Consider the following 27,885-nt stretch of genomic DNA (forward strand, 5'->3'; position numbering starts at 1 on the left):
TTCATCACAGACAAAGGCATTAAAGTGATGCATGCACTAAGATCACACAAAGCCTTGTCAAAATTGATGTTTCCAATATTGCATGGAATCTGAAAGCTTTCTCGATCTAGCATCTTCCTTAGCAATTTACTTTGAATTAATGCACTGCATTCCTCAGTCAAGACCACTGTTTTATCTCCCTTTAATGTCTTCTTTTTAGAGAGTAAACCCTTTATGGGCTCAACATATTGAGGCATATGCTCCAACACCTCAGCAAAAGGAATGTTAATTTGCAACTTTCTAAAAACTTTCAAGAACTGTGAGAATTGCTCGTTCTTGGTCTTCTCTTGGAGTTTCTGAGGGGATGACATCTTCGGTTTGAGCTCAGGTGCACTAGCTAGGTGGGACGTGCACTATAGTGTCCTCAGCCTTTATTCGAATGGGCTTATTCGAATGGGCTTATTTTTTATAATTCAAATGGGCTTATTCGAATGGGCTATTTTTGGATGACATCTTCGATTTTGTCCTTATATAATTCAAATGGGCTTATTCGAATTACCATGCATACGTAAATTGAACTAGGCAAATTCAATTTATTATGAGGCCAACCTATATAAATAGGATATAAACGTGAATTCCTTATGAGAGTAAAACACAATGGCTAGTGAGGATATTTTTTTAATATTGGTGCACTATAAAGGGTCGATTAAGAAAAAAATACGTTCTGTAATTAAGTTTACTGATAAGGATCCCCTTAGTATTTTTCTGAAACCTTCAACGAGTTTCACTGAGTTCCTAAATTATATAATCCAAAAACTGGGGTTACAAGGCGTGAAACAGGTTGATAAGTTATTTTATAGAATTTTGATTTCAGTTTTGTGGGATGATGTGAAATACGATTCGTTTGTCATAAGGAGTGACAAAGGTTTGGAAGTTCTATTCCATTGTCGTCGGCAGTTTTTCGAGGTCAGGACCGCTGAGCTGTTGGCCAAGCTTGTAGATATGGTCTTCAGCTCAGGAGGTTCGAACTGGAATCCGCAAGTTCCAGCAACGGCAGCCTGTTCTAGTTCGAGGCCTGTTGGTGCGTCTTCATCCGTGCCTGTGATTGCACCTGAGGCAATGTTGGTTGCCTCCCCGTCCTTCGCAGCTGATCTAAACCGCAGTGGTGATGAAGAAGTAGGTATTACTGATACGGTTCCGGTTTCATTACAGGTGGAACACCGGATGGTATAGACGATGTACTGCGGGATGATGACGACGATGATGATGTGAAGCCGGACATCATTGCCGATGATAGTGGTGATGACATAGCATGCAGTAATCCAGCTGGGGGTGGTGGAACGTCTAATTCAGGGACTCAGCAATACCTCCTGCACTTTTCAAATTTGGACTTGGATGCTATGAGATAGTAGGGAATTCTTAGCGAACCAGTTAGATTTGGTGCCAGAGATACACAGGATACTAGAGGACTAACGAAGTTTCAGATTAGTCAACAGTTTCAGGATAAAGAAGAGGTCCTATTAAACATAAAGACCTATAGCATCCGACGCAAGGTTCAGTACAAAGTGGGCCTAATAAAAATAAGTTTAATATTAATAAAATTTTTTACTTAATCCACGTCACATGAATTCTAAGTAAAACATCAAGTCAATACCCATACTTGCTTTAATAACAATCCAAATCACAATATAGATTCCAATCACTACTGTTACTCTAACTAAGTTTCATTACATATTATCTTCACTACTCATATTCTTCTACTTATTTGTAATCACTATTCAAATTAGAACTTGTTCCGTCAAACCTCTAGAAATTATTAAGCCACTAAATTAACCACTCTATCTAGTTTAACAATTGTAAATAATAACTAGCATTAAAAGAGACAAAAAAGGTAAAACATTTAATATTATTTTTGAAAAAAAATATATGCACTAACCTCTTCATTAATGACACCAGTAATATGGGCAACTCCATCCAAACGATAAAGATGGTCTGGGTTATCCTCCATCAGCAGATTTTTCGAATGTTGGAGTGTTTGGGTTTTTGATTTGTGATTCGAATGAGCTCAATTCGAATTCTATTTATATGGATACTCGTAGTAAATTGGATGAGTCTCATTCGAATTACCATGGGCGCACATTGTATGTAATTCAAAATAGCCCAATTCGAATTACTATGTGTAGCAAATTATATGTAAATCGAAACAGGTTATTTCGAATTATTGTGGGCGTACGTGCATGGCTAAATCGAGCTACACTAATTCGATTTACTATGACAAGATGCATGCATGCATAAATCGAATAAGGCTATTTCGATTTGCATGTGTCCTTATTAATTTGAAGTTGGGTCATTCGATTTACTATGAGAACGGTTAAATCGAGTTTGGCTCATTCGATTTATATATAGAGGTGATTAGGAAGATTCATGTAACATTTTTTTATTTGGGTGAATTGTGTAATATTGAGTTGGGTTTGGTTTAATTGTGCATTTTATCTCAAAAATTTAGTTTTGATATACTGATAGTATAAAGTATTTTATATAATTGTATAATTATATTTATCTTTTAAATAATTATTCATATTATCAATAAAAATTATAATGTGACATGAAATTAAATGTACGTATAAGATTATGACAGTGTATCAAAATTAAATTCGATAATTAAGTGCAATAAACAATCTAGAAAAGGTAGGTAGAATTGGTGAATTATAGGACTTTTTTATACAAATAAATATATAAATACACACAAAAAAAATGGTTACCACAGAACCATTTTACTATTGGCACCAGCAAAATAGAATTGCACACCAATTTTCCAATGGCGCTTACAAAAAATTTCATAAAAGCATTTATATTTAAACAATATGTAAAAAAATATAATTGAAATTAGTGTATCTAAAGATATTAAGAACTTTGAATTAAAAAAATGAGAAAAAAATCGATGAAGGGATTAGTTTGGTGTACAATGTTTAATATCACGACTAAAATGAGCCATTTAATGTAAAGTGAAGGACTAATTTAGTGCATCTACAATGATGACATAGCGGATGACACGTGGCACAAACTGACACGTGGTTAAATAACATTGTGATACGTGGTACAATTGTCCACATCAGTATGTCACATATCATTGGTCAATACATCATCATACCACTACACGTGGCCAATTTATCAATTTCGGAACGATAATTGATGCAATTTTAATTTCATAGACAATTTTAGTATACGACATCAATCTCATAGACTATTTTAAAGTTTAACTCTTTAAAATTATATAAATTTTTTGCATTATATTTTATATGAATTTGCATTGTAACAACGACCCTCCTATTTTGTTAATGCTACCTATTCGAGAAAAATCTTAATAGGATAGACGAACATCATATTTTTGCACATTTAATTAAAAAGTCAATATATTTTATAATGATTTTTTATTTTGTAATTTAAATATTATTATAGTTAATTTAGATATTATTATTATTGTTAATTTAAATATTATTATTTATCACTATTATTATTACTATTATAGTTATAATTATTTATTATTAGTGTTATTATAATTATTATTTGTTATTATTATTATTATTATTATTATTATTATTATTATTATTATCCATTTGGCGTCCGTTAGGTGAGAAATGACCAACGGTCCGTAAGCGTCAGTTGTTCGTTATCAATTTTGCCGGCGTCTTCAGAAAATTGGTGTACATTTCATTTCCCGAACGTCAGTAATAAAATAGCTCTGCGCATTTTTAACTATTTTTCTTCATGCGTATTCAAAAAATAATATTTTTATATATTTATTTGTATTAAAAAAAAAAAAAAAAACCGAAATCACAAACAAGAGAAGAGTAATGTAAAATGGGTGGGCACGCCACCATTACCGTAATGCACCCACCACCACGCTTATCACAAATCCTCTTTCATCTTCACTGCCCTACAATTCCACTTTCCCTTCTTTCAGCCTAATCCCTTTCTTTTATCCTATTTCTTACCTCTGCTTTCTTCTTTTACATTCCTATACACTGGGAAATCTTCCCCCTTTGCTCGTTCTCTTCTCTTCTGCTTCGCTCTCATTCGCTTTTTGGTAATGTTCCTTTTCCCCCTTTCATTCAGGCTACCCTGATGCTGAATTTTGTGCAATTTAGTGTTTTGGGGTGGCGGCTATTTAGCCAAGAATCTGGGAAGGATGGTTCTGGTCTTCGAGGTTGAGACTGGAAATTGTTGGTGATATACTGTGCGTTGTGAATTTGATTTGTGGATCCAACCAGTGTGATTGTCACTTTCTGTTTGTGTGTAAAACTAGAATGACCCAATGCTGAAAGTCGGCTATAAGATTTTCATACCCACCAACTGCTTGATGAAATGCCATTATCTTTCTTTGCATGAATTATTTTCAGATGCTCTCATATACTTTGCCTTTCTTTCTTCGTACAGATAACACTAGCTTTTTTTTCTTTCAAAAAAAGGGTTGTCTTATCTGATTCCGAGTGTTTTTGGTGACGGGGTTATCTTTCTTTGTTATTTCTTGTTTCTCATGTAGATCTAAAGATGGCTCCCTTTGCAACTGCAATGGTGCCCTCTTCACACATATTCCACTTTCGGAAGCCAACAAATCTTGTCTTCCCAATTCGCTGCTCCACCACTGCTTCTCCTGCCCTGGTTTCCACCCGTTCAAAAGCTGCTAACTTTGATTTGATGACATATTGGGCTTCCCTAATGGTGCAGATCAATCAAAAACTCAATGAAGCTATTCCAGTTCAGTATCCTCCCCAGATTTATGAAGCTATGAGGTATTCAGTCCTTGCCAAGGGTGCTAAGAGAGCCCCTCCCGTTATGTGCATTGCTTCCTGTGAATTATTTGGGGGAAGCCGCCTTTCTGCCTTCCCCACCGCCTGTGCTCTTGAAATGGTAACCTCTTTTATGTATCATAATCTCCCCCACCCCCAAAAAATAGAAGTTTTTATGCTATGTCATTTGAGAGACATTGGTCTATTATTGTAAGTTTTTTTGGTGTTGACGTGTTGTACAGGTAAGCTATATCAAACAAACACTCGAAAGTCTAAACTGTTTCTAAGTTCAACTTAAAAAGGAGTGGGCTTTCTTCTGGAATTCCTTTCACCTTCCATTATTGATTTATTAGAACAGCTTTATTTGCTTGTTCAGTAGTTAGCAGTCTGCATAAAAAATAAGAAACTGTTAAGAATCTTTGATTGTAACAACAAATCCCTTGTTTGCACTGTTTTTTATACAACAAAACCTTTTCTCTGAGTTTGTCTCTGTCTGGAACTTCTCATCAAACACAATGGATTTTTTGAATTACTGATATGTACTTCTTAAAAAAGATTATGATAAACTCTATTTTAAGATACATGGTTATAAAAATGAATCTTTATCGTATTGCAAACAGGTTCATGCGGCTTCATTGATACACGATGATCTCCCCTGCATGGATGATTCTCCCTCACGTCGTGGCCGACCAACAAACCACAAGGTCCACGGTGTTGACATGGCAATTCTGGCGGGTGATGCACTCTTTCCCCTTGGATTTCGTCACATTGTTTCTCATACTCCCCCCGACCTTGTGCCCGAGCGCTACCTCCTTCGTGTTATTGCAGAGATAGCCCGCTCTGTAGGCTCCACTGGTATGGCGGCAGGGCAGTTCCTGGACCTCGAAGGAGGACCAAATGCAGTTGGATTTATACAAGACAAAAAGTACGGTGAAATGGGGGAGTGCTCTGCAGTGTGTGGAGGATTGTTGGCTGGTGCTGAAGATGATGAAATAGAGAGACTGAGGAGGTATGGGAGAGCTGTTGGGGTACTATATGCAGTTGTGGATGATATTTTGGAAGAGAGGTTGAAAGCTAAGGGTGGTAATGACGGGAAAAAGAAGGGTAAGAGTTATGTGGAAGTTTATGGTGTTGAGAAAGCACAAGAGGTGGCTGAAGAGCTTAGAGTAAAGGCTAAGCAAGAATTGGATGGATTTGAGAAGTATGGGGAGCGTGTGGTCCCTCTTTACAGTTTTGTGGATTATGCTATTGATAGAAGTTTCACCATTGATGAGACCAGAGGATGATGGGTTCTTAGAGTTCGACTATGTATAGTTTTTCGTTGATCTGACCCCGTTGAGGGCTAACTATTGCATACAGAACTTATTTTAGAGCTTGGAAACGCAGGTCTACAGAAACATCATTTAGAGTTAGATTGCCCACTTATTGTTGGGTTTATGTTGACTATTCAAAGGGACGTGGAAGCCCCCAAGCATGGACCCAAAAACAAGAGAGCATTGTCTACGTGACTATGTTGTTAGATATGCATGATGCTTATATTTCCAGTTTCTATTTGTGATACAAAGTTAAAATACAACTCCCTAAATCAGTATTATCCTTAATATATACATTTTACTCATTATATGTTTTAATGCATATGAAATTCACATTATAAGATATTAGATTTATTTATATGTTAAATCTGTCAATTTGATTTATAGTGCCCGGGTGAATTTTCAATTTAGTGTTATGTATATCAGTGTGAAGGTAAGATAAACATAAAAAATCACTAATCTAATAATATTCAGTAACTAAAAATCCAAAGGATTTCAAAGTTAATCATGTACAAAATTAATATTGATTAATTAGTCCAAAGAGAATTTCTGCTTCAACTTCATCGCAATATGCCTTGTCTTTTCTCTCCTGAGACAATATAAATTTAAGTATAAATTAGTTGATCAAACATATTTTTATATATAGAAAAAGGATCATTTAAGGCGGGAAAAAATTCACCTCTGCAAATGTGCGCTTTTTATTCATAAGTTTAGTCTTTGATTTATCAACAATTGACTTTATCTGAAAGATGAATCATGAAAAGAAGTAACATAAATATACATGTAAATGAAAAAATGTGGATATAAAAAAAAAAAGTTTGGCTATACCTGTTCTGACTCTTTCTTTATTTTACTTTTTGTTAATAGTTCAGGATCTTTCTCTCGAGTAGCACGGAGATATACCCTTGCTTCAATCTGTTAGAAATGAAGTAAATTATTAGTAAACTAAGAAATTGAATTTTCCAACAAAAACAAAACTCGTTTTGCTAAACTTTTCTAAGGTAGGTTCATACAGACATGGAGTGTCATCCTCTTCATAATAAGGTACAAATGTAAATAATTGTTGAATGACTTCGCTTTCCTAATATAACAGCGATAGAAAAATTCAAATATTTGATAATAAATAAGAGTTATATTTATTAATTATGTAGTAATTTTTTAAAAGCTAACCATCATATGATTTGAAAATTTTTCTTCTCCCAGAAAATTCTTGAGAAACTTGAGCTATTCATAAAAGAGAAAAAAGTGTTAGAAATAAATCAAAATTAAGAACAAACTAGGACCAAGTAAACAATGAATAAATATTGTATGTTTAGAGCAATGAAAAACAAACAAAAGTATACCTGTATAATTGAAGACCATGATGTTAGAATTAATTTTTGTCCATCAAATCTTTCGTAATATTTTGGACACTTATCTTTCTTAAAGTACATTAAAACGTCCCAGTCGGCTCTAGCAGCATTGTTGAACATTTGTTTAAGAGGAAGTGCAGTTTTAGCTTCCGTTGAAGTACTCTCTAATTGCTTCAAAATGATGTCTTTGATGTATTTCCTTAATCCATCGTAAGACTCTAATAATAATGCTTCACCGGCAGCAACGCAAGTTGCATCTTCTTTGAGTAATGTTAAGAACCGAGAAATTGTCCTGCATCAAGAATCATTAATTAAAGCAAAGTTAAACATTCATCAATTTCTTTTTAATTTCAAAATAAATATCAATTTTATGGATTTCAACACGGGTAATTAGCCGCAAAAAAACAAAATTGTACGATGTATATTTTTTTTCTGTTATTTATAATTTATAACAACGAAGATCATATTAAAGAATTAATTTTTAAGTATGAAAGAAGTTTACAGAGATTTAATCATGTATTATCACGTTATAAAAAAATTAATTTTAAACTTATTGAGTTATATATTATTATATTAAAAAATAATAATTTTTATATTTTTGATACATCAAAATTAAATTTTTATATAAAATAGAAAATTAATGCTGCATTTGTTTACAAGAAAGGGACACTGAGATGGAGATACAAAAATATAAAATCGTGTTTGATAGATAAGATATGAATAGAGACATTGTGTCTAAAAATACTGAATTGTGTATTTTGTATCCATCTTAATAGAAATAGGAATGACACAAAGACACTAATAAGAGACATAACTTTTTTTTAATTATTTTTGTTAATTTTTTATAATTATATTTTTATTATTATATTTTTTTCTCAAATTTTTTGAATGAAAATAATAGAATAAATTAAATTTTTATAATTTATTTTAGTTTATCACCAAACAAAAAATAAGAATACAAAATTTTATATTTCTATTTTTTTTTGGTATCTTGTTCTCAATGTTTTAACTTATTTTGTTCTCAAAAACAAACTTAGCCTAAGTGTCTGAAAAAAAAAAAAAAAAAAAAAAACTTCATAAGTAAGTAATAATAAAAACATATCATACTTCAATTGATAAACATTTAACTAAGGATTTTTTGAGTGAAGTACTTACACCAAGCTTGGATTTAGGACAGATAAATTCCCAAATCATTTGCATAGCTGCTTGAATTTCCATTGAATTGCTTGCGCATAAAGATGTGACTATGGCCAAACACTCTACAATAGCGATAACGCCGCAGGTTCCACACGCTGCATGGAGATTAGGATTTCGTTATGAGAAAATTTAGGGACGGCATTTTTATTAAAATTTGGTCGGTACTTAACCAATAAAAAAATGAATAATTTTATACCATTAGATATAATTTTATATTATTAAAAATATTAATAATGATTAATTAATTGTTACAAATCATAAAATCTGTTAGCTAAGCACGCGGAAGTAGCCAACCACTATCAGAGGCTTCCAAAATAGTCTTGATGTAGTTATGCATGTCAAAGATAACAAGAATACACTCTTGTGGCATCACATGCTGTCGTAGGTTTGACAAAAAAAAAAAAAGGTTACAATTCTACATTTTCTCCTTCTACAAGTGCAAATGCTGCCGGCAAGATATTCGAGTTTCCATCTTGCGCTATAGCTAACAGCAAAGTACCTCCATACTTGTCATACAAGTGGGTACCGTCAATGCTCACAAAGGGCGTGTAATATCGAAAGACCTCAATGCAAGGAGGAAATATCCTGAAAAGATGATGAAAGTACACTATAGATTCATCAACCTGATCTCCAACTCTAATGGAGAAGTCTTCAACACCGCAACAATGCCGACCATGGTGGACTGGACCCCAGGCATCCAACATGGCAACTTGGCATAGGACTCTTTCCAATCTCCATATATCTGTACTAGTACCTTCTGTTTTGCCATCCAAACCTTCCTGTAAGTAGACCTGAATCCATAAGTTTCTTCTGTTACTTCCTGCCACACCTTTATTGTAACCGCATCATCCGTTCTAACCAACAAAAATATCGCACAAATGACGTGATAATCAAGCTGTGGGTGATCGCTCGAAATTGAGGTAGGTAAGCAAGTGTGCAGACCATTATATCTTTTAACCTCTCAAGTACCCTTTCGTGCACAAAATGAGATGTAAATCAATCATCTGCAATTTTTTGTCGAATTTTTTGCATTTTTCATGGTACTTAAGATGATCTAACTCTAATACCTTGTACACAACACCTCGACGGATGCTATAATCCTTCACACTCAACACAACTTCCAGTTTATTCTGAAATGATTGCAAATATGAAATTTTGTAGGAACGGTTCTATCTTGACCTCCTTATCGAAGGTAGCATCTGCGTCCGGCTGTTGCCCCATAGCCTCCAAGTTTAGGGATGAAAAGTGCGGGGGATATTGATGTGTGCTGGAACTTGATGGGTCATGTTGTATACGTGGATTGCTCCTTATATCCTCATCATTGTCCCCAACTATATCGATAGGCTCCTCGTCTGAATCATCCTCTCGGATTGCATTCTCAACTCGATCATGTTCACCCAACCCTACATAATCAGGAATCGTGACAGGAGAACTAGTCATCTCAACTACCAGCTGTCGAAACAAACGGTTTTTCAATGCTACAGAATCATTTTCATTTGTGCGGTTCAAATCAACCCCAAAGGATGGAGATGCAACGAACAGACGAGTTGGTGCAACCACAACCATCGAACTGGAAGCACCCCTAAGGGAGTCGACTGAGGATTCGGAGCTGATACCTCAAAACTATTGACACCGTCCTCCAACTTTGCATACAGTTCGTGTATTCAGATCTCCGAGAAACTTCTATGACAATGAAACAGAACCAGCAGATCTTCATCAGACCCTATCACAAAGTATCATACTTCATACTGGTTGACACAACTGCGATAGAAATCTTATAAAATAACTTTTTCGTCCACTTGGTCCCAAATACCCCAAACTTTTTCAATATACTGATTTTTAGATCTGCCAATATATTCGATGAACGAATAAATACACTCAAGGATTTTTTATTGGTGAATTTTACACCCAGAGCGATAACTCTTTATAAATCGTGGTTGTAGTAGGGCGATTTATGTACAAACTTAACTCTTCATAAACCGTGGTAAGAGTTTCATAGTTTATGTATAAATCCTCTTTTTCATAAACCGTGGTAGAAGTTTAATAATTTATGTATAAATCTTCCTCTTCATATAAATCGTGGTAGAAGTTCTATAATTTATGTGTATATACTTGCTTGTTCATAAATTTTAGTAAAAATTTTACAGTTTATGTGTATTTATAAAAAATGATAAAAATTTTACAATTTATACAGAGTTGTAATAGGATACATATATAATTAATTTTGAATTTTTATATTTACGTAAATATAAATTTTAATTATTTTATTTAAATAAATTGTCTTTTTTTATATTAAAAATAAATAATTAAAAAATATTTTGAATATAAAAGTAGTTACAAACATGATTCAAGAGCGGTGCTAGCAGGTTGTTTAAACCTTGAAAAGTTAATGGGTGGATATCTACAATAATGTCCCACTAAAGAAAAGCTTTGGTAATACCAAATTTTCATTATGGTTCTCGTTCAATAATTGTTTAATCTACACTTATGGAATTCCCAGTTCCCACCCTCCCCACACACACGCGGACGGGTTTCCTTTTCTATTTGTCATTTCTTAAATTAAGTAGAAACTCTCAAACCGAAATTTCACCGAAACTCCATTCCTCTGTTTCTTTGTATCATATTTTCACCAAAATAGCATACCAGACAAAGATCTTTATTTCTTTAACCTCTATATCTACTTCTCATCAGCTCACTACTCTATGAAACATAAAAGGAAAGAAAAAATAAATAAATTCTCACCAATAATGCTACATATACATGAAAAACAACCATCTACCATTGAAATAGAATAGTGATAGGTCCTACAATTTTACTGATATATAAAGCATAATAAAAGATACATAATATATATTACCTCTCTCAGTATAAGTGGTCGATTAACTAGTACAATTAAATTAACAAAAATATTTGATAATAAAAAAATTTAATAAAAAATAATTAAAATTTATCGTATTTAATATTCATTAATTATTATATTTATTAATGGTTGGTTGTTAAAATAATTAATGAATATCAAATAAAAAAATTTTTGATTTTTTTTTTATTTCTCTAATATTATCATTAAATTAAATATGTGGAGAGCATTTTTGTAATAAAGTTAATCCAAAAATATCTTATTTCCTTATCTCTCTTCCAACTCGAAAAAAGAATATATTATATTAAGGTAAAATATATTTTTTATTTTTAAAATTTATTAAAAATTTTAAAAATAATTTTAAATTTTATTTTATTTTAATTTTATTTTTAAAATTTTTAATTTGTATCATATATATAATTTTCGCAACTAAAGTTTCAAAAAGTTAAGGACAAATCTAATAATTTACTTGTATGAAAAAATTATTTTTGTGAAATTATTATTGAATACATATTTGATAAAACTTTTATCATTATATTATTATAGGATATTATGTTACGAGTTGCTATAATGAAAGGCATACCGTGGATCCAAAGATTCGATGGATGATAAACGAATCTTATACGTAATCCTTTTCGTGAGCGATTGTCTCTACTCTCTCTCTGTCTCTCTCGAATAAATTAAATACAGTATGTTATACAAAAACTGTCAACACTATATATAGATGATAACTAACTTGTCTCACAAAACTTCCAATAATTTCTCTCTCTCTTTCTCTCTAAAGCTCTCTCCCTCTCTGAATGTTTGAGTTGCAGGTGCTTATTAAAAACATGGCTTGGAGTTTAAAACAACGCGTGTTGCTCCCTGTTACGGTGGTGTTATTGTTATTGGGAACAAGTCCTTCCATAGCAGAGCTTCAGAAGCTGAAACACACTCCAACAAAAGCAGATCAACCTCTGAACATTCTGGTGGTCGGAGACTGGGGAAGAAAAGGAACCCATAACCAGTCCTTGGTCGCTTATCAGGTTAATTAGCTACTCTCTATATCTTATCATTAATTATATACATATACATGTGCACAAATTAGTATAAATCTTAATCCTCATGTGTACAACCATACCAACATGTAAAAAAAAATAATAATTGAACATTTTCAAGTGTTATTAAAAATATTATGATTTTAATGATCTTGACCGTTAATATTTATTATAATACATACAACTAAGATCAATAGTTAAAATCATTAAAAAACACTATAATATTTTTGGAAACATACATAAGCTCATTGGTCATTGCCATTGATGAATTCTAAGAATAGATGTATTTTAGATTTAGTTTTCACTGCTGCCACATACAGCCTAGAATAGGCTGAGCTAATAGGTCAAGAGGCAGTTCTAATTGAGTTGGTTGGCTGTCATGCTGTCCCAAGGTATGGATTTTATTTTTTGGAATAAAAAAATTGTTGGGACACATTTTCCAAGAAACGTGAGGTTTATTATTTTTTGGTTTTTAATTGTTATAAGTTATAACGAATATGAGAGAGGCTTTTTTAAGTCTCTTTGGGGAACCGATAGATGAAAATGTCGAGAAGACTAATTTAATATTAAAAAAGTATAAGTAAATAATAAAAATATTAAATAGTGTGAACAATGAATATATTAGATATTCAATTTATTAAGTATACGGATAGTTATCTTAATATTAAGATTTAAATAGGTGATTTGAGGATGTAGTATATTTTTATTTTATTTGACCAATTTTAAAACTTATTGTTCACAAAAATTATTGTCTATCTAACAAAGTTCATTAATATTACTAACCATTCAAACATGAAGAGATTATTCTTACCAAATCATTAAGAAAAGATTTTTTTTTTTGTGCCAATGAAGATAATTAGTTACTACAAGTGTACAACTACCATAAACTTTATAAAAGATAATAAATTTTAGATAGTACGTAAGAAATTTTAAATTCAAATTATATTGCTAGTTTATTCTAAGAAAAATAATTTTACAATAAACTGCCATGAAACTGCTTGATTTTTGTTAATTGTATAAGTGTAATAGTTAATTCTTAATTCCGTGCGTACTGAAAGCTCCCAAAAAAAAGAAAAGGCTTAGGCTCCTTTTGGGTATAGCATATTCCAGGCATATTCTTAGCATATCAATCAATCACTATTTATATTTACCATTGAAAACACGTCAATCATTTTAATAATATAGAGTAGACCCACACCAACAAATATGAATCATGCCACAGCCACAGCCAAACAACTGGTTTCTGTAAAACCACATGCACAAAAACCGTATGATTTGGCCAAACATGCACCTTCCCCTGCTTAATCTTTTTGTAGCATTATTCCAATAAATCATAAAAATGTAGCTACTATAAGTACAATGATAAAGAGCATAGGAAAAGCACAATTCCAATATAATTTTCAGATGGATCATCTCAATTGGAGTTCGTCTTCATGAATTACCAAAAAACATGTTTATTTACTTCATCCCCTCCAAGCCATGATAAATCGATGTCAATTCATTCATTCTACATATTAATTATGCATAATAGTTTTTTTTCAAAAGGAAAAAGAAAACATTCCTTTTATATACTTAAGAACATTGCATAATAATTTAATTATGATTAATGCTTTTGTTTTAGTACCCATCAAAACAATATAATGTATTATCCGTGCAAAAACGCTAACAAAATATTGTAGGTGCAAATAAAAAAAAAAGGTTTCTTTATTAATGTTGTAGCAGAGAGCTAGTAACTCATTTTGGACCATGAATTTGATAGATGGGAGAGGTGGGAGAGAAGCAAAACATAGATTTTGTTATATCGACGGGCGACAACTTTTACGATGATGGCCTAACAGGAGTTGATGATCCAGCATTCTACGATTCATTTGTCAACATCTACACTGCCCCAAGCTTGCAAAAGATATGGTACAATGGTAATCAATTAACCTAATCAACCATTCATCAACATCAATTGAAAAGTGAAAACACTAGTAGTCTAGTACTAGCTGTTAACTAAGCTTGTTTTCCCCTTGAAATGTGGCAGTTTTGGGGAACCATGACTACAGAGGTGATGTTGAGGCACAACTGAGCCCCATTCTAACACAAAAAGATAGCAGATGGGTTTGCATGAGATCTTTCATTCTTGATGCAGGTATACTATTCACCAACAACCAAAATCTGAAACTAAAATGAACATATATATGATACATTTTTCATGTTTATCAGGTATTGTGGAATTCTTCTTTGTGGACACAACTCCATTTCGCGATGATTACTTTACGGACCCAGAAGACCATACCTATGACTGGAGTGGCGTGCTTCCTCGCGAAGCTTACCTTTCAGGACTCTTGGAGGTTGATTACTATCATGCATACATGTCCAGACAGGTTATGGTTTGATAACTCTTGTAATCCTTTCTTCTTGCAGGATGTTGATTTTGCATTGGGGCAATCCAAGGCAAAATGGAAGATAGTGGTGGGTCATCATACTATCAAGAGTGCTGGGCATCATGGTAATACTGTAGAGGTTGAGCAGCAATTCCTTCCCATCCTAAAGGTAATAAATGAAATCATATTTTGCCAATGCCTACTTAGTTATTGTTCTAATCAATTTCTTCACTGTTGGTCCAGGCAAGAAATGTTGATGCATACATAAATGGACATGACCATTGCTTGGAGCACATAGTTGATGCAGAGAGGTAAGCATAACATACTTGCAAATAGTTAGTTAGAATGCCACCAGTGTTGTGAAATCAAAGCTTATATGACCTGCAAAAATATGCAGTGGAATTCACTTTCTAACAAGCGGAGGTGGATCAAAGGCATGGAAGGGTGATATCAAGCCATGGGACCAAGAGGAATTGAAGTTATATTATGATGGACAAGGATTCATGACTTTGCAAATCACTGAAAGCAAAGCAGATATAGTGTTCTATGATATTTATGGCAAGGTTTTGCATACGTGGAGCTTATCCAAAAAGCTTAACCATGCAGCCTCAATATAAATAAGCTAAAAGCATGCAAAAACACATTAGGACAGGGATCACTTTGGCTGAAAGTTTGTTGCACTGGTTCACTATCTGTAAAACAAAATAAGAGAAATGAATTTGAAAATAGTCTTAATGAGCTTGCAGTAGCTATAATATTACAGCCAAAACCAGAGCTACCGGGATTCTATCAACAAAGGCATAAAGTATATGTACTAGTAGTTGCCATCGTGTACTTGTAATATTTTAATACTATGATACTTTCTGGGATAAACTTGAGTATAATTCCTCATCTCTCTTTAAGAAACTTCGTTATAAAATTCCGCAAAAGCATATTAACTCGGAATGCTATGAAACAAGGCTTCACAAACTATCTTCCGCTTTTTTCATCATTGTCTTTTTCTAATTCCAAGGCCCAAGCACAACGTTTAGGTGCTGCATTTTCCTGGATTGGTTGATCATGTATACTACTCATCAAGTTGCACCGTATATATAGATTCATGCATTCTCCAATAAGGCAACTCTAAATGAATTTGTTTACTTAACTTCGTCACATAATCTTCCCAAGCAGCAATTGCAGCCACAATTCCTGTCCAGTCAAAGCAAATGCCTCCATTTTCTTCCAAAGGCATACTCCCGAAAACCTTCAATACCAAATCTTCATCATTCAAAAGTACAGACTTCAGACAGTTGATTTTCTCCTTGTCCTTATCTGAAAGTTTTAGCACGTTCGTGTGCACATTCAATGCCTTGGTCTTTAAGGCAGATCCTTGCCAACAATAGAAATGGATGACCTGTTTGGCAGAACTCGAGTCAGTAGTTGCCAAAAAGTTTCCACAATAAATTACATGAAATCAGCGGTGCATAAACAACTGTAGTAAATGAGGTTAGTGAAAAATGAAGGACTATATTTTAGTTCAAAAAACCAAAACATGTTAGTACTATTCTAATAAAAATGCAGAAAGCACTAGTTGATGTAAAGTATTCTCTCTGTAAATCAAATTGCATGAATTTCCTGGATTGATGAACGGCCAGACTTCGAATAAACTGATGGGTTTCTTTCTTCTCTCTTTGTAATCATCATCTCTTTTTCTTAATAAATTCCTTCTTTTATTAATAAATGAATAAATCTACCAAAAGGATCCTTATAAATACCTGAAGTGCATGCAAAATATTGACAAATTCATGGTCTAACAACTCATCTCCTCTTACTAACTGCACTGGCTTCACCAGTAATTCAGAGACATCTGAGTCACAGGCACCGTCTTCGGATATAGAAATGCCATATCCAAGAATATGAAGTCTGGCCCAGCATATATTAAAGCCAAACTGGTCATTGGAAGCTTGATCCTGCGAAAAACAATACATATCACAGGATGCAGGCAGAGGAAGATACGATGCAGCCATGTCCTTATGTAATAGGTGTTGTGAAAGGAGAGAAACAAGCTTCACATCCTCATCATGGGAACCATCACGAGTGAACCATAAAGTAAGCGTTAGTCTTTCTCCATCAGTTATCTGTCAATGAAAAATATCACATAACAAAGATTTAAGACGGCCAATAATTTAGATAACTACAAACTTCTTAGTTCCTACTCTTTTCAATCCTGATTTTACCCACTCATTATTTTCTCTTCATCTTTTATAGAATCTAAGAACAAAACTTTTACTTTATCTAATTACCACATTAGACTTCATTGACTCTAACTTATTGATGAAACTAAAATATATTAAAGATAGGAATCAAAACGCTAAAAATAATTCTGGAATCTTTAGAATGGTACCCTAAAGTAAGTACTCTTTTCGAGAATTAATATGGTTTCTCGTCAGGTAACTATCAAAGATGACAGATATGATTTCCTGTTTTCTCTTCTATCCCTTTTCTTCTGAGGACATGGAGTCCGGGAGAAGGAGATTTAAATCGAAATAAAACAGCTGATTATGTACACGACCAAGTAAGTAAGGGCATGCAAGAAAGGAGCACAATTGAATATACCTCATCAACAGAATGAATGTTACGCTGGTCAGCAGTATACATCAGAACATCCTGTTAAAAGATAAAAAAGGGTAAAATAAATTAAAAAGCAAAACATTTCCTCCTACATTGAATCATTTCAATAACGAAATTTTGAGAAATCACTCTCCTTATTTAGCAGTAGAAACCATTTGACCAGAAAAGAAAAACACAAGTGGTAATAGTGAAAGAGAATAAACTCACTCCAGCCATTGGCATAACTGACATTGGCTGGCCATCCTGGAAACGAAAGAGTCCACCATTGAAATCCTTGCCATAATTATTTAAATAGCACACCACCTTTGATGAACAAAAGTTGTCAGTATTAAATAAAATTCAATAAAAGAGAGGAGTAGTGGAAAGTGGAATCCTGACTGCAAAGTGCCGCTGTTTGAGGTAGGGTCTGTTATCATCACTATGCCACCCAATGCTTGCACCTCTGCTCCAGCTGTTTGATGATTCATAAATACAATAAGGTAAAGATTGTAAAAGAAGTAACAACCAACAAGCAAGATAGAGTAGTAACCTGATTAGAGCGGTGAATTCAACAAAGAGCTCGTATTGACAGTTGAAAAACTCCTCTAGCTTGTCTTTCAACCTTTCTGTGAAGAAATTTGATTGAGGTTGGAAATTTCGATGGAGGGAAAGATGATAAAGAAAGAGAGTACCTCGGATGGGAATGAAGGGAATGAGGAAGTGGGAAGAGTTGGTGGCAATGAGATGGGAGAGAGTGGTTGAGAAGACATTGGGTCTATAGCCAACAGTGCTGCTACTCTTGTGTATGAATTCCAGTTCCTGACAATGGAATAAATCAAGGGAAGGGAAGGGAAGAAGCGAACAAGAGAATCTGAAAAGGGAACCTAACCTTACATTCTTCAGGGGAGAGGAAGTTGGGGACCATCACACGAGGGTGTTGCGAACCACAGCAAACCTCACACATTCGTAATCCTACTTTCTTTTCAGTTTCCCGTTTCTGTTTCTGAATCTCATCCATTTTCTCATGCTTCTTCCACTTTAATCTTGTCGCTCTTGGCTTTCATGGTTTATGAAGTCAGCCTCGCTATCGAAAGTGGGAACCCCAAAAGGAACAAATTTCTCTAAATTAAATCGATAAAATAAAAAAAAAAGAGAATTTAATTATTTTTAAATTAGATTAATAAAATATAATAAAATTATAAATTTAATGATCATTATTTCTGTTTTCATTTATAAATTTTCTTATTTTAATTTTTTGTAAATATATATTAGTAATATAAAAATTGGGTGTCTAACAAAGTCTTATAAAAATATCAGTTAAGAGTAATTTTAATGTATAGAAACCGTGAATTTTTTACTTTTTTATTTTTAATCATTGTCTTTACAATATTCGTGAACCAAATCTTTTATTTAAAATATTAGTGTGAAAAGAGATTATTTTTTAATTATATGTACATTAAGATATATTTTAATATATTTATTTTTAATAAAGATGGAGATATTTCATTTAATATAGACAACTAAATTTTTATAGTAGTCCTTTAGATTCAGCTCGTAAACCAATTTAAACTCCTGAGATTCTAATTGCACTATTCTTATCCTCGAGATTGCACTCCGGATTACATACTAGTCCTTCACTCGAATTTTGGCGTGAGTCAGCAACGAGTTTGCTGATGTGGCACAGCTACTATCACCTAGGATCTACTAAAGGACGTCTTTCCATGAGTGAAACGTTTTGAAACAAAAACGTAGCCGTTTTGCTCCCAGTAAAATGGAATGGTTGCTTGGGTGAAGGGCTGGTCATTCGATACATCTTCTTCCTAATTTCTTCATAATTTCAATGCTTAGTCTCTTTCTCCATAGCTAGAGACAATGACGATAGCTTAGGATACTCCTGCTTGATTGCTGATTTCTACCATTTGTTATGTTAGAGTTGGAGGAAGTTTTGTGGGAAGGCATTGAAGCAAAGCGTGGGAAACCATTTAAGCTATCTTGATGGTCAGTTTTTTTTTTCCAAAAAATTTTTTTGGCTCATTTTTTATTCTTCTGACGAGAGATTGTTTAAGTTTGTCTTATCATTTGCATTAAGATTTTGTTGAAAATGATATATTGTTAGAATTTTGTTGTTGGTATGTTCGAACTGCTACTGGATGTTCTCTTTCTTTTTAATAGAACAGAGGCTATCTCTGATCATGCAGTGTGTTTGTTATTTATTGATTTTGGGTTGCATGTGTTTTAAATTATTTTCTTCTTTTGTTATGTTACAAATGGACGTCGAAGTATTAGATATAATGTTTCAATATGGGAAAAATTTTGCGAAAAGGTAAAGATAGGAAGTGTACGCACTGTTTGGATGATCTTGATGTGGACAAGTTGGATGTATTTTACTTGAAAAAATACTTCAAAGAGTTAGTGTATGAAAGGATGAAGGAAGTTTGGTGGCAAGTGCCAGGAAGGAGCCACAAAATTAAAAAAGTTTCGCTACTAGAAAAGTTGCTCTTTTTCGAAAACTCGATCAAAATCGGTTGTACAATAAATGACAAAAGTCCAGTTTGGATAAACGACTTAAATAAGCTCTTTTGAAAAAAAAAACTTAAAGTACAAGGACTTTTATTAGTAGTAACTTATAAATGAGTTATTTTGTGTTTGGATTTTTAGTTATAGAAGTACTTATTTTAAAGTTGTAGCGTTTGAATAAGTAACTCAAAAAATACAATTTTTTTATACAAGAAAATGAAAATTAAAATAACGATGATAACAAATACTTTTCAATATTGAATATTTACATAACCTAATCACTATATTACAATCGTTTAGGCAATTAATTCTTTATTTGCTCTCTTATTAGTTCCATTTTTTAGACCATTGGTTCTTACCACGTAATATCATTAGAAATTGATTCTTCTACTTCACTTTCACTCATAACGGTGTTCTTGTATGTAGTGAATAGTAATAAAATCTTAATTCACAATAATCTTGATGACAATGCCAAAGAAATTATTGTGTAGTTAGTGTTTGTTATTTTATTGTGCATGATATAGTAGGTGAACATAAAAAATAAATATAAAATATGTGTTAATATATATTTTATTGTTTTTTTTATTTTTTTATTTTTTTACTCATATTAGCCTCCTCCTCTATTGGGATTCTTCTATTGGGTTAAGAACTTGTTATAACTAATTATAAAAATAATAACAAGCTATATAAAAATAAAATCACATGTGAAAAAAATAAAATTAAAACTTCGAACTTTTTTTTAAATGATGTCAAAAACGCATATCGTGAATTTTTATAATTCAAAAGTAAAAAAAAATATAGTTCCTTCTCAATTATGTTGACCTTAATAAACTTTTATCTAAAAGTAAGGAAACCATTAAAAACTATTCAGAATTCAACTTTTAAACAACAAATTAAAACAGAAAAAAAGCTCCAAAATCGAAGCTCTCAACTCTCAAGCATTCTAATTAAGAGTAACTGAACCAAGACTATAAATATCATTGAGTTGGTTCTTTTTTTTTTTAATGCATTCATTGGGTTGGTTCTACACCCATCTTATTCCCACATAAACCCCTGTATCTTCTAATTACTTTGATTCCAAGAGAAAGGTTTCCAAAATCTTACCTGTAATTTGTCCAAGTCATAGAAGGGTTTTCGGATCTCAAACATGCAATTTACATCCATAGAAGGTAACATCAACAAATAAATTAAATAGCAAGATGCATTAAGAAAAATATAGATAGGAAAAGTTAAAAATAAGAATGGTGTTTTCCTTACTGCAATGTAAGAGTTAATTAATAATATAGTAAGTAAACAAAGAAAAAAAAAACAAAAGGAAGGAATAGAGCAAAGAAAGGATGTATCAAAAGAGAACAAAAAATGTTCTTCCTCCTTCCCTTATCTCCATTGCTTGCTTTGCAGTACTTTGTCGCCGCGCTTTACATTTGCTTCAAACTCAAGTTAAGTTCGCAGCCTACCCTTTTACCTTTGATAAGCTTTTCCTCTCTCACTCTCGCTCTCTCTATATAGCCTGCAGATACGCCTGACTTCATTGGCTTTCCACAGTTTTGTCATTGCTATCTTGCTCTGTCTCTACAGCTTTCTCTTCTTCAGTTCCATTCACATGCCCATTGCACTCCTGCCTCTGCACTTTCCCTTTCGGTGAAGTTGTGTTGTTATGATTAGAATTCCCATTTTCCTTTTCATAAGTGATTGGAGTTTCCGAACCTGGGTTCACTTCGGTCAAAGCACCAAGTACTTGTGGAGGAGGATTACCTGACCCGGGTGGAGGGAGGAAGACTCCTGTGCCAGGCGCAGGGATTCGAGGAGTGGGATGCCTTGGAGGGGCTGCTGTCCATCCTGTGGAAGCTGGTGCAATTGGTACCGGTGCAGGAAATGGCATGGCAGGGACAACTGGAGCAGCCACAAACAGCGGCTGCATACCATTTGGTGGCGGAATTTGCGGACGGATGGGTGGAGCTGGCAGAACTCCAGTTGTCTGGCCTGCAGGATAATGTTTAGGACCTACATGATGACGCATGTGGTTAGGGGATCGGCTTGGCGGTGGACCCCAATGAGAAGATACCGCTGGCGAAGCAAGACGCTGGGCGTCCGAAAGGGGGGACCTTCGCGGTTGAGACTTGATGAAAGTAACAAGGATGCGTTGTTTACGGAAAGAAGGAATAGCATGTTTGGCAAAATCAGTGCATTTCCCTTGCATAGCCAGAAATGACCTATAGCAAAGTATTAAATCACGTTTCAATGTATCAAATCTTAATAAAATCTTAATAAAGGAAGACAAAATTTGGAGCAAGTAAACATCGAAACAAGTTGCCTATATGATTTCCTCTCATCTCTGACACTCACATATTGAATCTGCACCCAATTATACTGCAAGAGCCAAATCTCACACTAAATAACAATTAAAATCAGGCCAGCAAGCCCTAATCATCTCTAATAATTTAACAGACAAACCATTAACTTCCACGGAACTGAATCACAAAGGTTCTACAGAAAGCTCATTCAGTAAAGAGGAGGACTCCTTGTAATAAACAGTTGGCAGGCTTCTAATTGTAAATCAAGCAATCACAAAACAAATCTGCCACTGACAAAACAAAACAAAAAAAGAGAATCTGAGAAAGGCAATGAACTAAATCTATCTACAATGGACTGAACAAAGTCTAAAGTATTAACCATAGCTTATACAACCGATAAAGTTTATAGTATAGCCTGTATAGGCAATTCTCATTTGAAATAGCACAGCCTGATTGGCTTCTTAAGGCTAATGATGAAACTCTTCCCAAAAACTATGACATTAAATTGCAAATACCATAGGCATTATCATACAAACAGACAAGGATAAGAAATATTACCCAGGGGAAAGAGAAAGCTTGAGAGTGCCCCTATAATCCCCAGGATGATCCGTGGTGATCACTCTCCCAAAAGTGATTTCACATTCTGTCAGGAAGAGAACGTGAACAGGCCTTCCAAACCAGTGCGGCCAATTGTAGGGCTGTGAATGATCACCCTATAAACAGTAGCAATACCAGGTTATCTTAGCAAACCTGACGCCAATATAAAACCCAGACAAAAAGAAAATGGAACAGTGCATGAATCAACCTCATTAAAGAAATCCACAACACAAGCATCAGGCTTCACAGTCATAACTTGTGAGGCAACCATCCGCTCAATAATTTCTCGAAACAAGGAAGGGATAGGTTCTACATTCTTTTCTGCCAGATTCAATTTGTGGAACTTAATCAATCATTTATTACAAGTGAGGTAAAAGAAAAATATCATGGCTGAAAATAAGAAAGATGAGTAAACTATAAGAATGATTAGTATAAAAAAAAAATTTTATAACATGCCTCTTGAGGCTCCGGTCATATTCTCTCCTTCTAGAGGTGCATCAACAACAGGAACACCCAACTGAATCATCTCCCTTCCATGCCCTTTCATGGGCCTCCTCGAAACCACAAATGTCTGACTCCCTGCTTGTGAAAAATATTTAGCAATATTCAATACCACAAACATTTAAAAAATAATAAAAAAATTTCCTTAATTAATCTGCAAAATATGTATCAAAAGCTCAAAGTTATCAGTTTGAGCACCAAACAATATGCAAATCTCAAGAATAGATAAGACCCACTAATAGTATTGTATTCCTTTTTTTCCCTTTCTCTCTTAATCTGATTTGTCCTTAGTGAATTTTATTTCCAAATTCATATGTTTTATAATGTCTTATCATGCCTCTTTAATATATTTTTACCATTACAAACATAGTGATAATTGTGGAAACTATCAGAAAAGAAAATTAGAATTAAGACCACAACCTAAGTTCTTAGGCATAGAGATGAATATTAGAAAAGTTGGAAATTTTATATTACGATAATTACTCATGTACTACTCTACATTTTTTAGGTACCAAGCAAAAGTGACAGGAGCTATTTTTACTTCATTGCTCATGAATATTCAACTACCAAGATGAAACAGAGACATGAAAATGGTATCCAAGTCAATTGCCCCTTAAGAAGACTCTAACCTGAAGAAAATGGGCTTTGAGCATTCCATGTATTGTATGCAATTGTCATCGATCATGGAAAATAAAAGGTAGTGAAGAATCCTCTATGTGTGAATATAGAGCATACTTAGTTCAATTACCTTGAAAATGTCCTCTTTTTCCCGAAATCCTTAGATCATTGACCAGTGAAACAAGTTTTGAAACTTCAGTGCCATCAAATAACTCTTCATACAACTTTAGTCCATCAGCCACATTCACCTACAATTGAAAAATTTAAATGGCAGACCTTAGAAATAGAATATAAAAGACAAAAAGTTAGGGGAAAATTATGAGAAGGCATGTACATATCCAAATAATTGAAAAAATATTAAAGGACCCTACCATCGTCCCATCAAACATTTCATTGCCAACAAAAGTTTTTGCTAATGTTGAAAGACTTTGACTCTGATTCTGATTTTGGATAGAAAGTGACTCATTCCCTGAAAACATAATGGACAACAACTAATTTAAAAATTAAATGGAATCAAAACATTAAACAAAACTTTGACAGTGTAATATGTTCATAAGCTGACTCTGGTCCTATAAACGTGAGTGACGTGACAATATTCTTGTCTGTTCTTATGCAAGCAGGGAATCAAGTGCACACATTTATTTTATTTAGCACAAAAAATTACAGGTAAAATGGATGCAATTGAAAGAGACAAAACAGCACAAAGTCTGAGCTTTATTTTCTAAGTTCCTCAAATTTATGCACAAATTTAGCATAATTTTAACAGGTTGCTTTACTACACAAGTAAATTCACACTTTATTTTGGGTAAAAGATACATTCTTCACTTAAAAAAGTGATGCTAGACACACATAAATAACAAGGGTATAAAATTTGCAAAGACAATTTTTTCTACTTAACTGATGGTAGAAACTACAAAGAAGCACGTGGGAGAAACCAGAAGTGAAAAGTAATTAAGTGAGATAAAAGTTTGACGTGTAGTAATGAACAAAAAAGAAAATTAGCAACAAAATGTGAAGCTTGGTAACCTTCATATAATGATGTGAAAGTTAGCAGTTCCTCCATATAAGGATTTGGGGTTTAGGCTAAAATCTCCTACATTTATATATGAAGGTGTAGGGTTTGGGGTTGGCAACAACCCCCTATACTCACATGAACACACACACACACACACACACACAGACTCACACTTAAATCACAATCAACAAAAAGGAAACCTTTAAAATTTGATGCAAGTCCGTCATTTACGACCACAGCTTCAGAATCCGAATTTGGCAGGGATCCTTGTGAGCTCCCTGAGCCCTTCAAGTTGCCCTCGGTCTGATTCTTTGCTATAGCATCTGCTAAAGCAATCAAGGGAGCAAAAAGTTATAGACTGCATAAAAATATAATTTATCCGTATAAGCTCTTATAAAAAATTCTATTTAAACATTAAACTATTTGTACCCCAAAAAAGAGTGAGAAAAAAAAGTATTGCTATCATTATCAAACATAAACTTTATTCCATTGTTAACTTATCCTCCATTACATTGTCATTGATTAAGCAATGGGGGCAGAGTATCACAAGGAACAACCAAAAGGAATAGACACCTTCAATGTTAACATTCAATACCTAGTATTGAAATTTTAGACAGAAAAAAATGAGCGTTCCATTAATTTGCATTTCAGTATCCAATATACAAAGCTACATCTCACTAATACCTAGCCTCATAGTAATGTCTATTATAAATATCTCCCTAACTTCCCACGTACCCAAGTTGATTGTTAACACATGCACAATTGATCTGATTATTTCCACCACTGAACTAACTAAAAAATAGCCCAAAACAGAGCTGACACATCTACTACGTATATATAACTGCATGGGACTATCTCAAGGGCCAAACACGTGCACTGAAAGAAGCAAAAGTGAATAAAACTACTTATTTCTAATCACAGTGATGTGATCGAGTATTCAATATTATGCGGCGTCAAGTTAATTAGTTTACCAGGTTTCACCAATGTCTTTATCATTACATGTTTCAAACAAGAGACCTTGGCAATGTTGTTATTGTTGGATTATAATGAATATAAAAAGCTGCAATAGCATTATTCACTCAAATATCAAATTCATCATGGTTTATCATAATAGACAATGACCGATTGATCCACCATTTACCTTTCTTCTCCTCAGTGGATGCTAAACTCTTATCATCTATCTTTCCAACCTTACCAGCAGATTTAAGTTCTTCACCCTTTTCAGTTAATGGAGTCCCTTTCTCGGGGGCTCCGGTAATTGCGCTATTTGCCTCATGACTATAAGACTCTACACTAGCATTAAAACCTTCCTTTGCAGACTCAAACCTCTGCCCATGCCTGTACCCTGGACCAGATTTCCTAACTTCCTTTCCACCCACTTTAACCGGCTCCACATACCTCTGCTGCCTCCTCCACGCCACTTGCTGCAGCGCATAAACCACTTCAGAGACTGAAAAGTATTGCTGCATAAGCAGCACCTGATTCCAATTACACCTCCTTTGCTGAATGGCACCAACGACCATATCATACTCTCCAGGGTCACCAACTATACGTAAATGGTGACAAAGGGAGTCTATGATCGCATTGGCAGCTGCGAATTCGCTTCGCAGCCAGCCAATAAGGCTATCCCTCTCATCAACAAACCATTGCTGGCGGTAGTGGATCTCACCGCCAGCACTGCCACTGCCGGCACCGGCACCACCACCACCACCACTAGGAAACTGCATTTTGTCCTGTGCTACCACATTTCCCGATGGCATTGCCATGAGAACTCAATATCAACAATACACTACTACCAAATATAGAGCATAACCCTAACACAAACTAGATCTAGGTAAAAAAATAAAAAATAAAATAAACAATCAGTTTTTATCGCACAAAAAAAGCGCAATTCAAGAGGACCCCACTAAATAAAATGCAGAATTCAGAACGAAGAAAGCGAAAAGCAGCAAACTTGGTTAGAAACAAGACCGCCCCAACAATGATTATTCAGGTGAAAAAAAGGATTAAAAGAATTGAATTTCGGAAAAATGGGTTTTGTTGTGGAAATCTACAAGATCGGCGTGGCAAAAAAAAATGTTAAATTAGAGAGATCTATCAATGGAGGGAATTGAGAGTGAGGGAGTTTGTTGAGTTAGAGTGACGCAAAGGGAGGAGCTTGAAGATGAAGATCTAGGGTTAAATGTAGAATTTTGGAATTACGGGGAATGGCTTATTCAGCACGCATGTGTATGTGTATTTGTTACTATGTATGTATGGTCCTAAATGGTGGCTCACACATTCACAAGTCACAACTCAAAACAACAAACAACACACACTTTCTCTCTCTCTTATTTCTATTTCTAATTTTTGTTTGTTGGTATTTTGCATCTGAGACTCTGGTGGTGGGTGCTGAATTTTGGATTTTGGGGAGAATATTCTGGAAGAAAACGTGGGGATTTTCGTCATTTGAGGGTAGAGGGGCAACACTGGAAAACAGATTTTGTGTGTTTACTGCTTTCTTTTCTTCTATTTTACAATCTGCTCGCTGTGTTGAATTCAGACACAAATTCGTTATATACTTTTGTTTAGTTTGTATTTTTCTTGCTCAAATATGTCGTTTCAATTTTGTCTCTCTCTTTGGTCATGGATTGACCTTTCATGTGTTTGGTAACTCTGAATAACATATTTTGTTCCTTAAGCAAGGTACACTTTTCTTTCTTTTTATTTGACAGTTTTTTAACCAATAAGTCCTCCATAATTTTAATATTGTTGCAAAATAAATAAATAAATAAGTGGAAATAAATATAAAATAAAATAAATATATAAATGGAATAATCTAATATTATATTTGCTAATATTATTATCTCAATATAATAGA

The 27,885-nt window shown here is 33.8% G+C and overlaps 4 protein-coding genes across 7 annotated transcripts; 2 read left to right on the top strand and 2 right to left on the bottom strand.

Annotated features, from left to right (window-relative positions):
- The first annotated feature begins 3,820 nt into the window (after positions 1–3,820).
- On the top strand, positions 3,821–6,410 carry LOC130968873 (heterodimeric geranylgeranyl pyrophosphate synthase small subunit, chloroplastic). Its single transcript, XM_057894349.1, has 3 exons — positions 3,821–4,066; positions 4,523–4,890; positions 5,390–6,410. The coding sequence occupies exons 2-3, from the start codon at positions 4,531–4,533 to the stop codon at positions 6,053–6,055; spliced, it is 1,026 nt and encodes a 341-aa protein (XP_057750332.1). The 5' UTR covers positions 3,821–4,066; positions 4,523–4,530; the 3' UTR covers positions 6,056–6,410.
- A 5,808-nt stretch (positions 6,411–12,218) lies between these two features.
- Positions 12,219–15,767, top strand: LOC130968872 (purple acid phosphatase 7-like). Its single transcript, XM_057894348.1, has 7 exons — positions 12,219–12,513; positions 14,285–14,441; positions 14,552–14,659; positions 14,734–14,861; positions 14,935–15,063; positions 15,138–15,205; positions 15,292–15,767. Exons 1-7 carry the CDS (start codon positions 12,289–12,291, stop codon positions 15,509–15,511), a joined length of 1,035 nt encoding a protein of 344 aa, XP_057750331.1. The 5' UTR covers positions 12,219–12,288; the 3' UTR covers positions 15,512–15,767.
- LOC130968871 (uncharacterized) lies at positions 15,727–18,605 on the bottom strand. The gene is made up of 8 exons (XM_057894347.1): positions 18,373–18,605; positions 18,176–18,302; positions 18,034–18,109; positions 17,883–17,955; positions 17,712–17,807; positions 17,490–17,540; positions 16,649–17,011; positions 15,727–16,287 (listed from the first exon to the last, which is right to left on the bottom strand). Exons 1-8 carry the CDS (start codon positions 18,499–18,501, stop codon positions 15,961–15,963), a joined length of 1,242 nt encoding a protein of 413 aa, XP_057750330.1. The 5' UTR covers positions 18,502–18,605; the 3' UTR covers positions 15,727–15,960.
- Positions 18,606–21,216: 2,611 nt separating this feature from the next.
- On the bottom strand, positions 21,217–27,367 carry LOC130968254 (RNA demethylase ALKBH10B). 4 transcript variants are annotated; one of them, XR_009081570.1, is made up of 9 exons: positions 26,167–27,367; positions 25,226–25,351; positions 24,382–24,479; positions 24,141–24,258; positions 23,348–23,470; positions 23,100–23,212; positions 22,853–23,007; positions 22,455–22,584; positions 21,976–22,213 (listed from the first exon to the last, which is right to left on the bottom strand). XR_009081570.1 is itself a non-coding variant. In XM_057893431.1 (8 exons), the coding sequence occupies exons 1-8, from the start codon at positions 26,789–26,791 to the stop codon at positions 21,529–21,531; spliced, it is 2,043 nt and encodes a 680-aa protein (XP_057749414.1). In that variant the 5' UTR covers positions 26,792–27,360; the 3' UTR covers positions 21,217–21,528. The 4 variants fall into 4 exon arrangements, 3 of the variants coding, with proteins under 3 accessions (XP_057749414.1, XP_057749415.1, XP_057749416.1); XM_057893431.1 differs by lacking the exon at positions 22,455–22,584 and having other exon boundaries at positions 21,217–22,213; positions 26,167–27,360; XM_057893432.1 differs by lacking the exon at positions 22,455–22,584 and having other exon boundaries at positions 21,217–22,213; positions 25,226–25,348; positions 26,167–27,358.
- Positions 27,368–27,885: the final 518 nt, after the last annotated feature.

Source organism: Arachis stenosperma, chromosome 3 (assembly GCF_014773155.1).
Source record: "Arachis stenosperma cultivar V10309 chromosome 3, arast.V10309.gnm1.PFL2, whole genome shotgun sequence".
Classification (NCBI taxonomy): domain Eukaryota; kingdom Viridiplantae; phylum Streptophyta; class Magnoliopsida; order Fabales; family Fabaceae; genus Arachis; species Arachis stenosperma.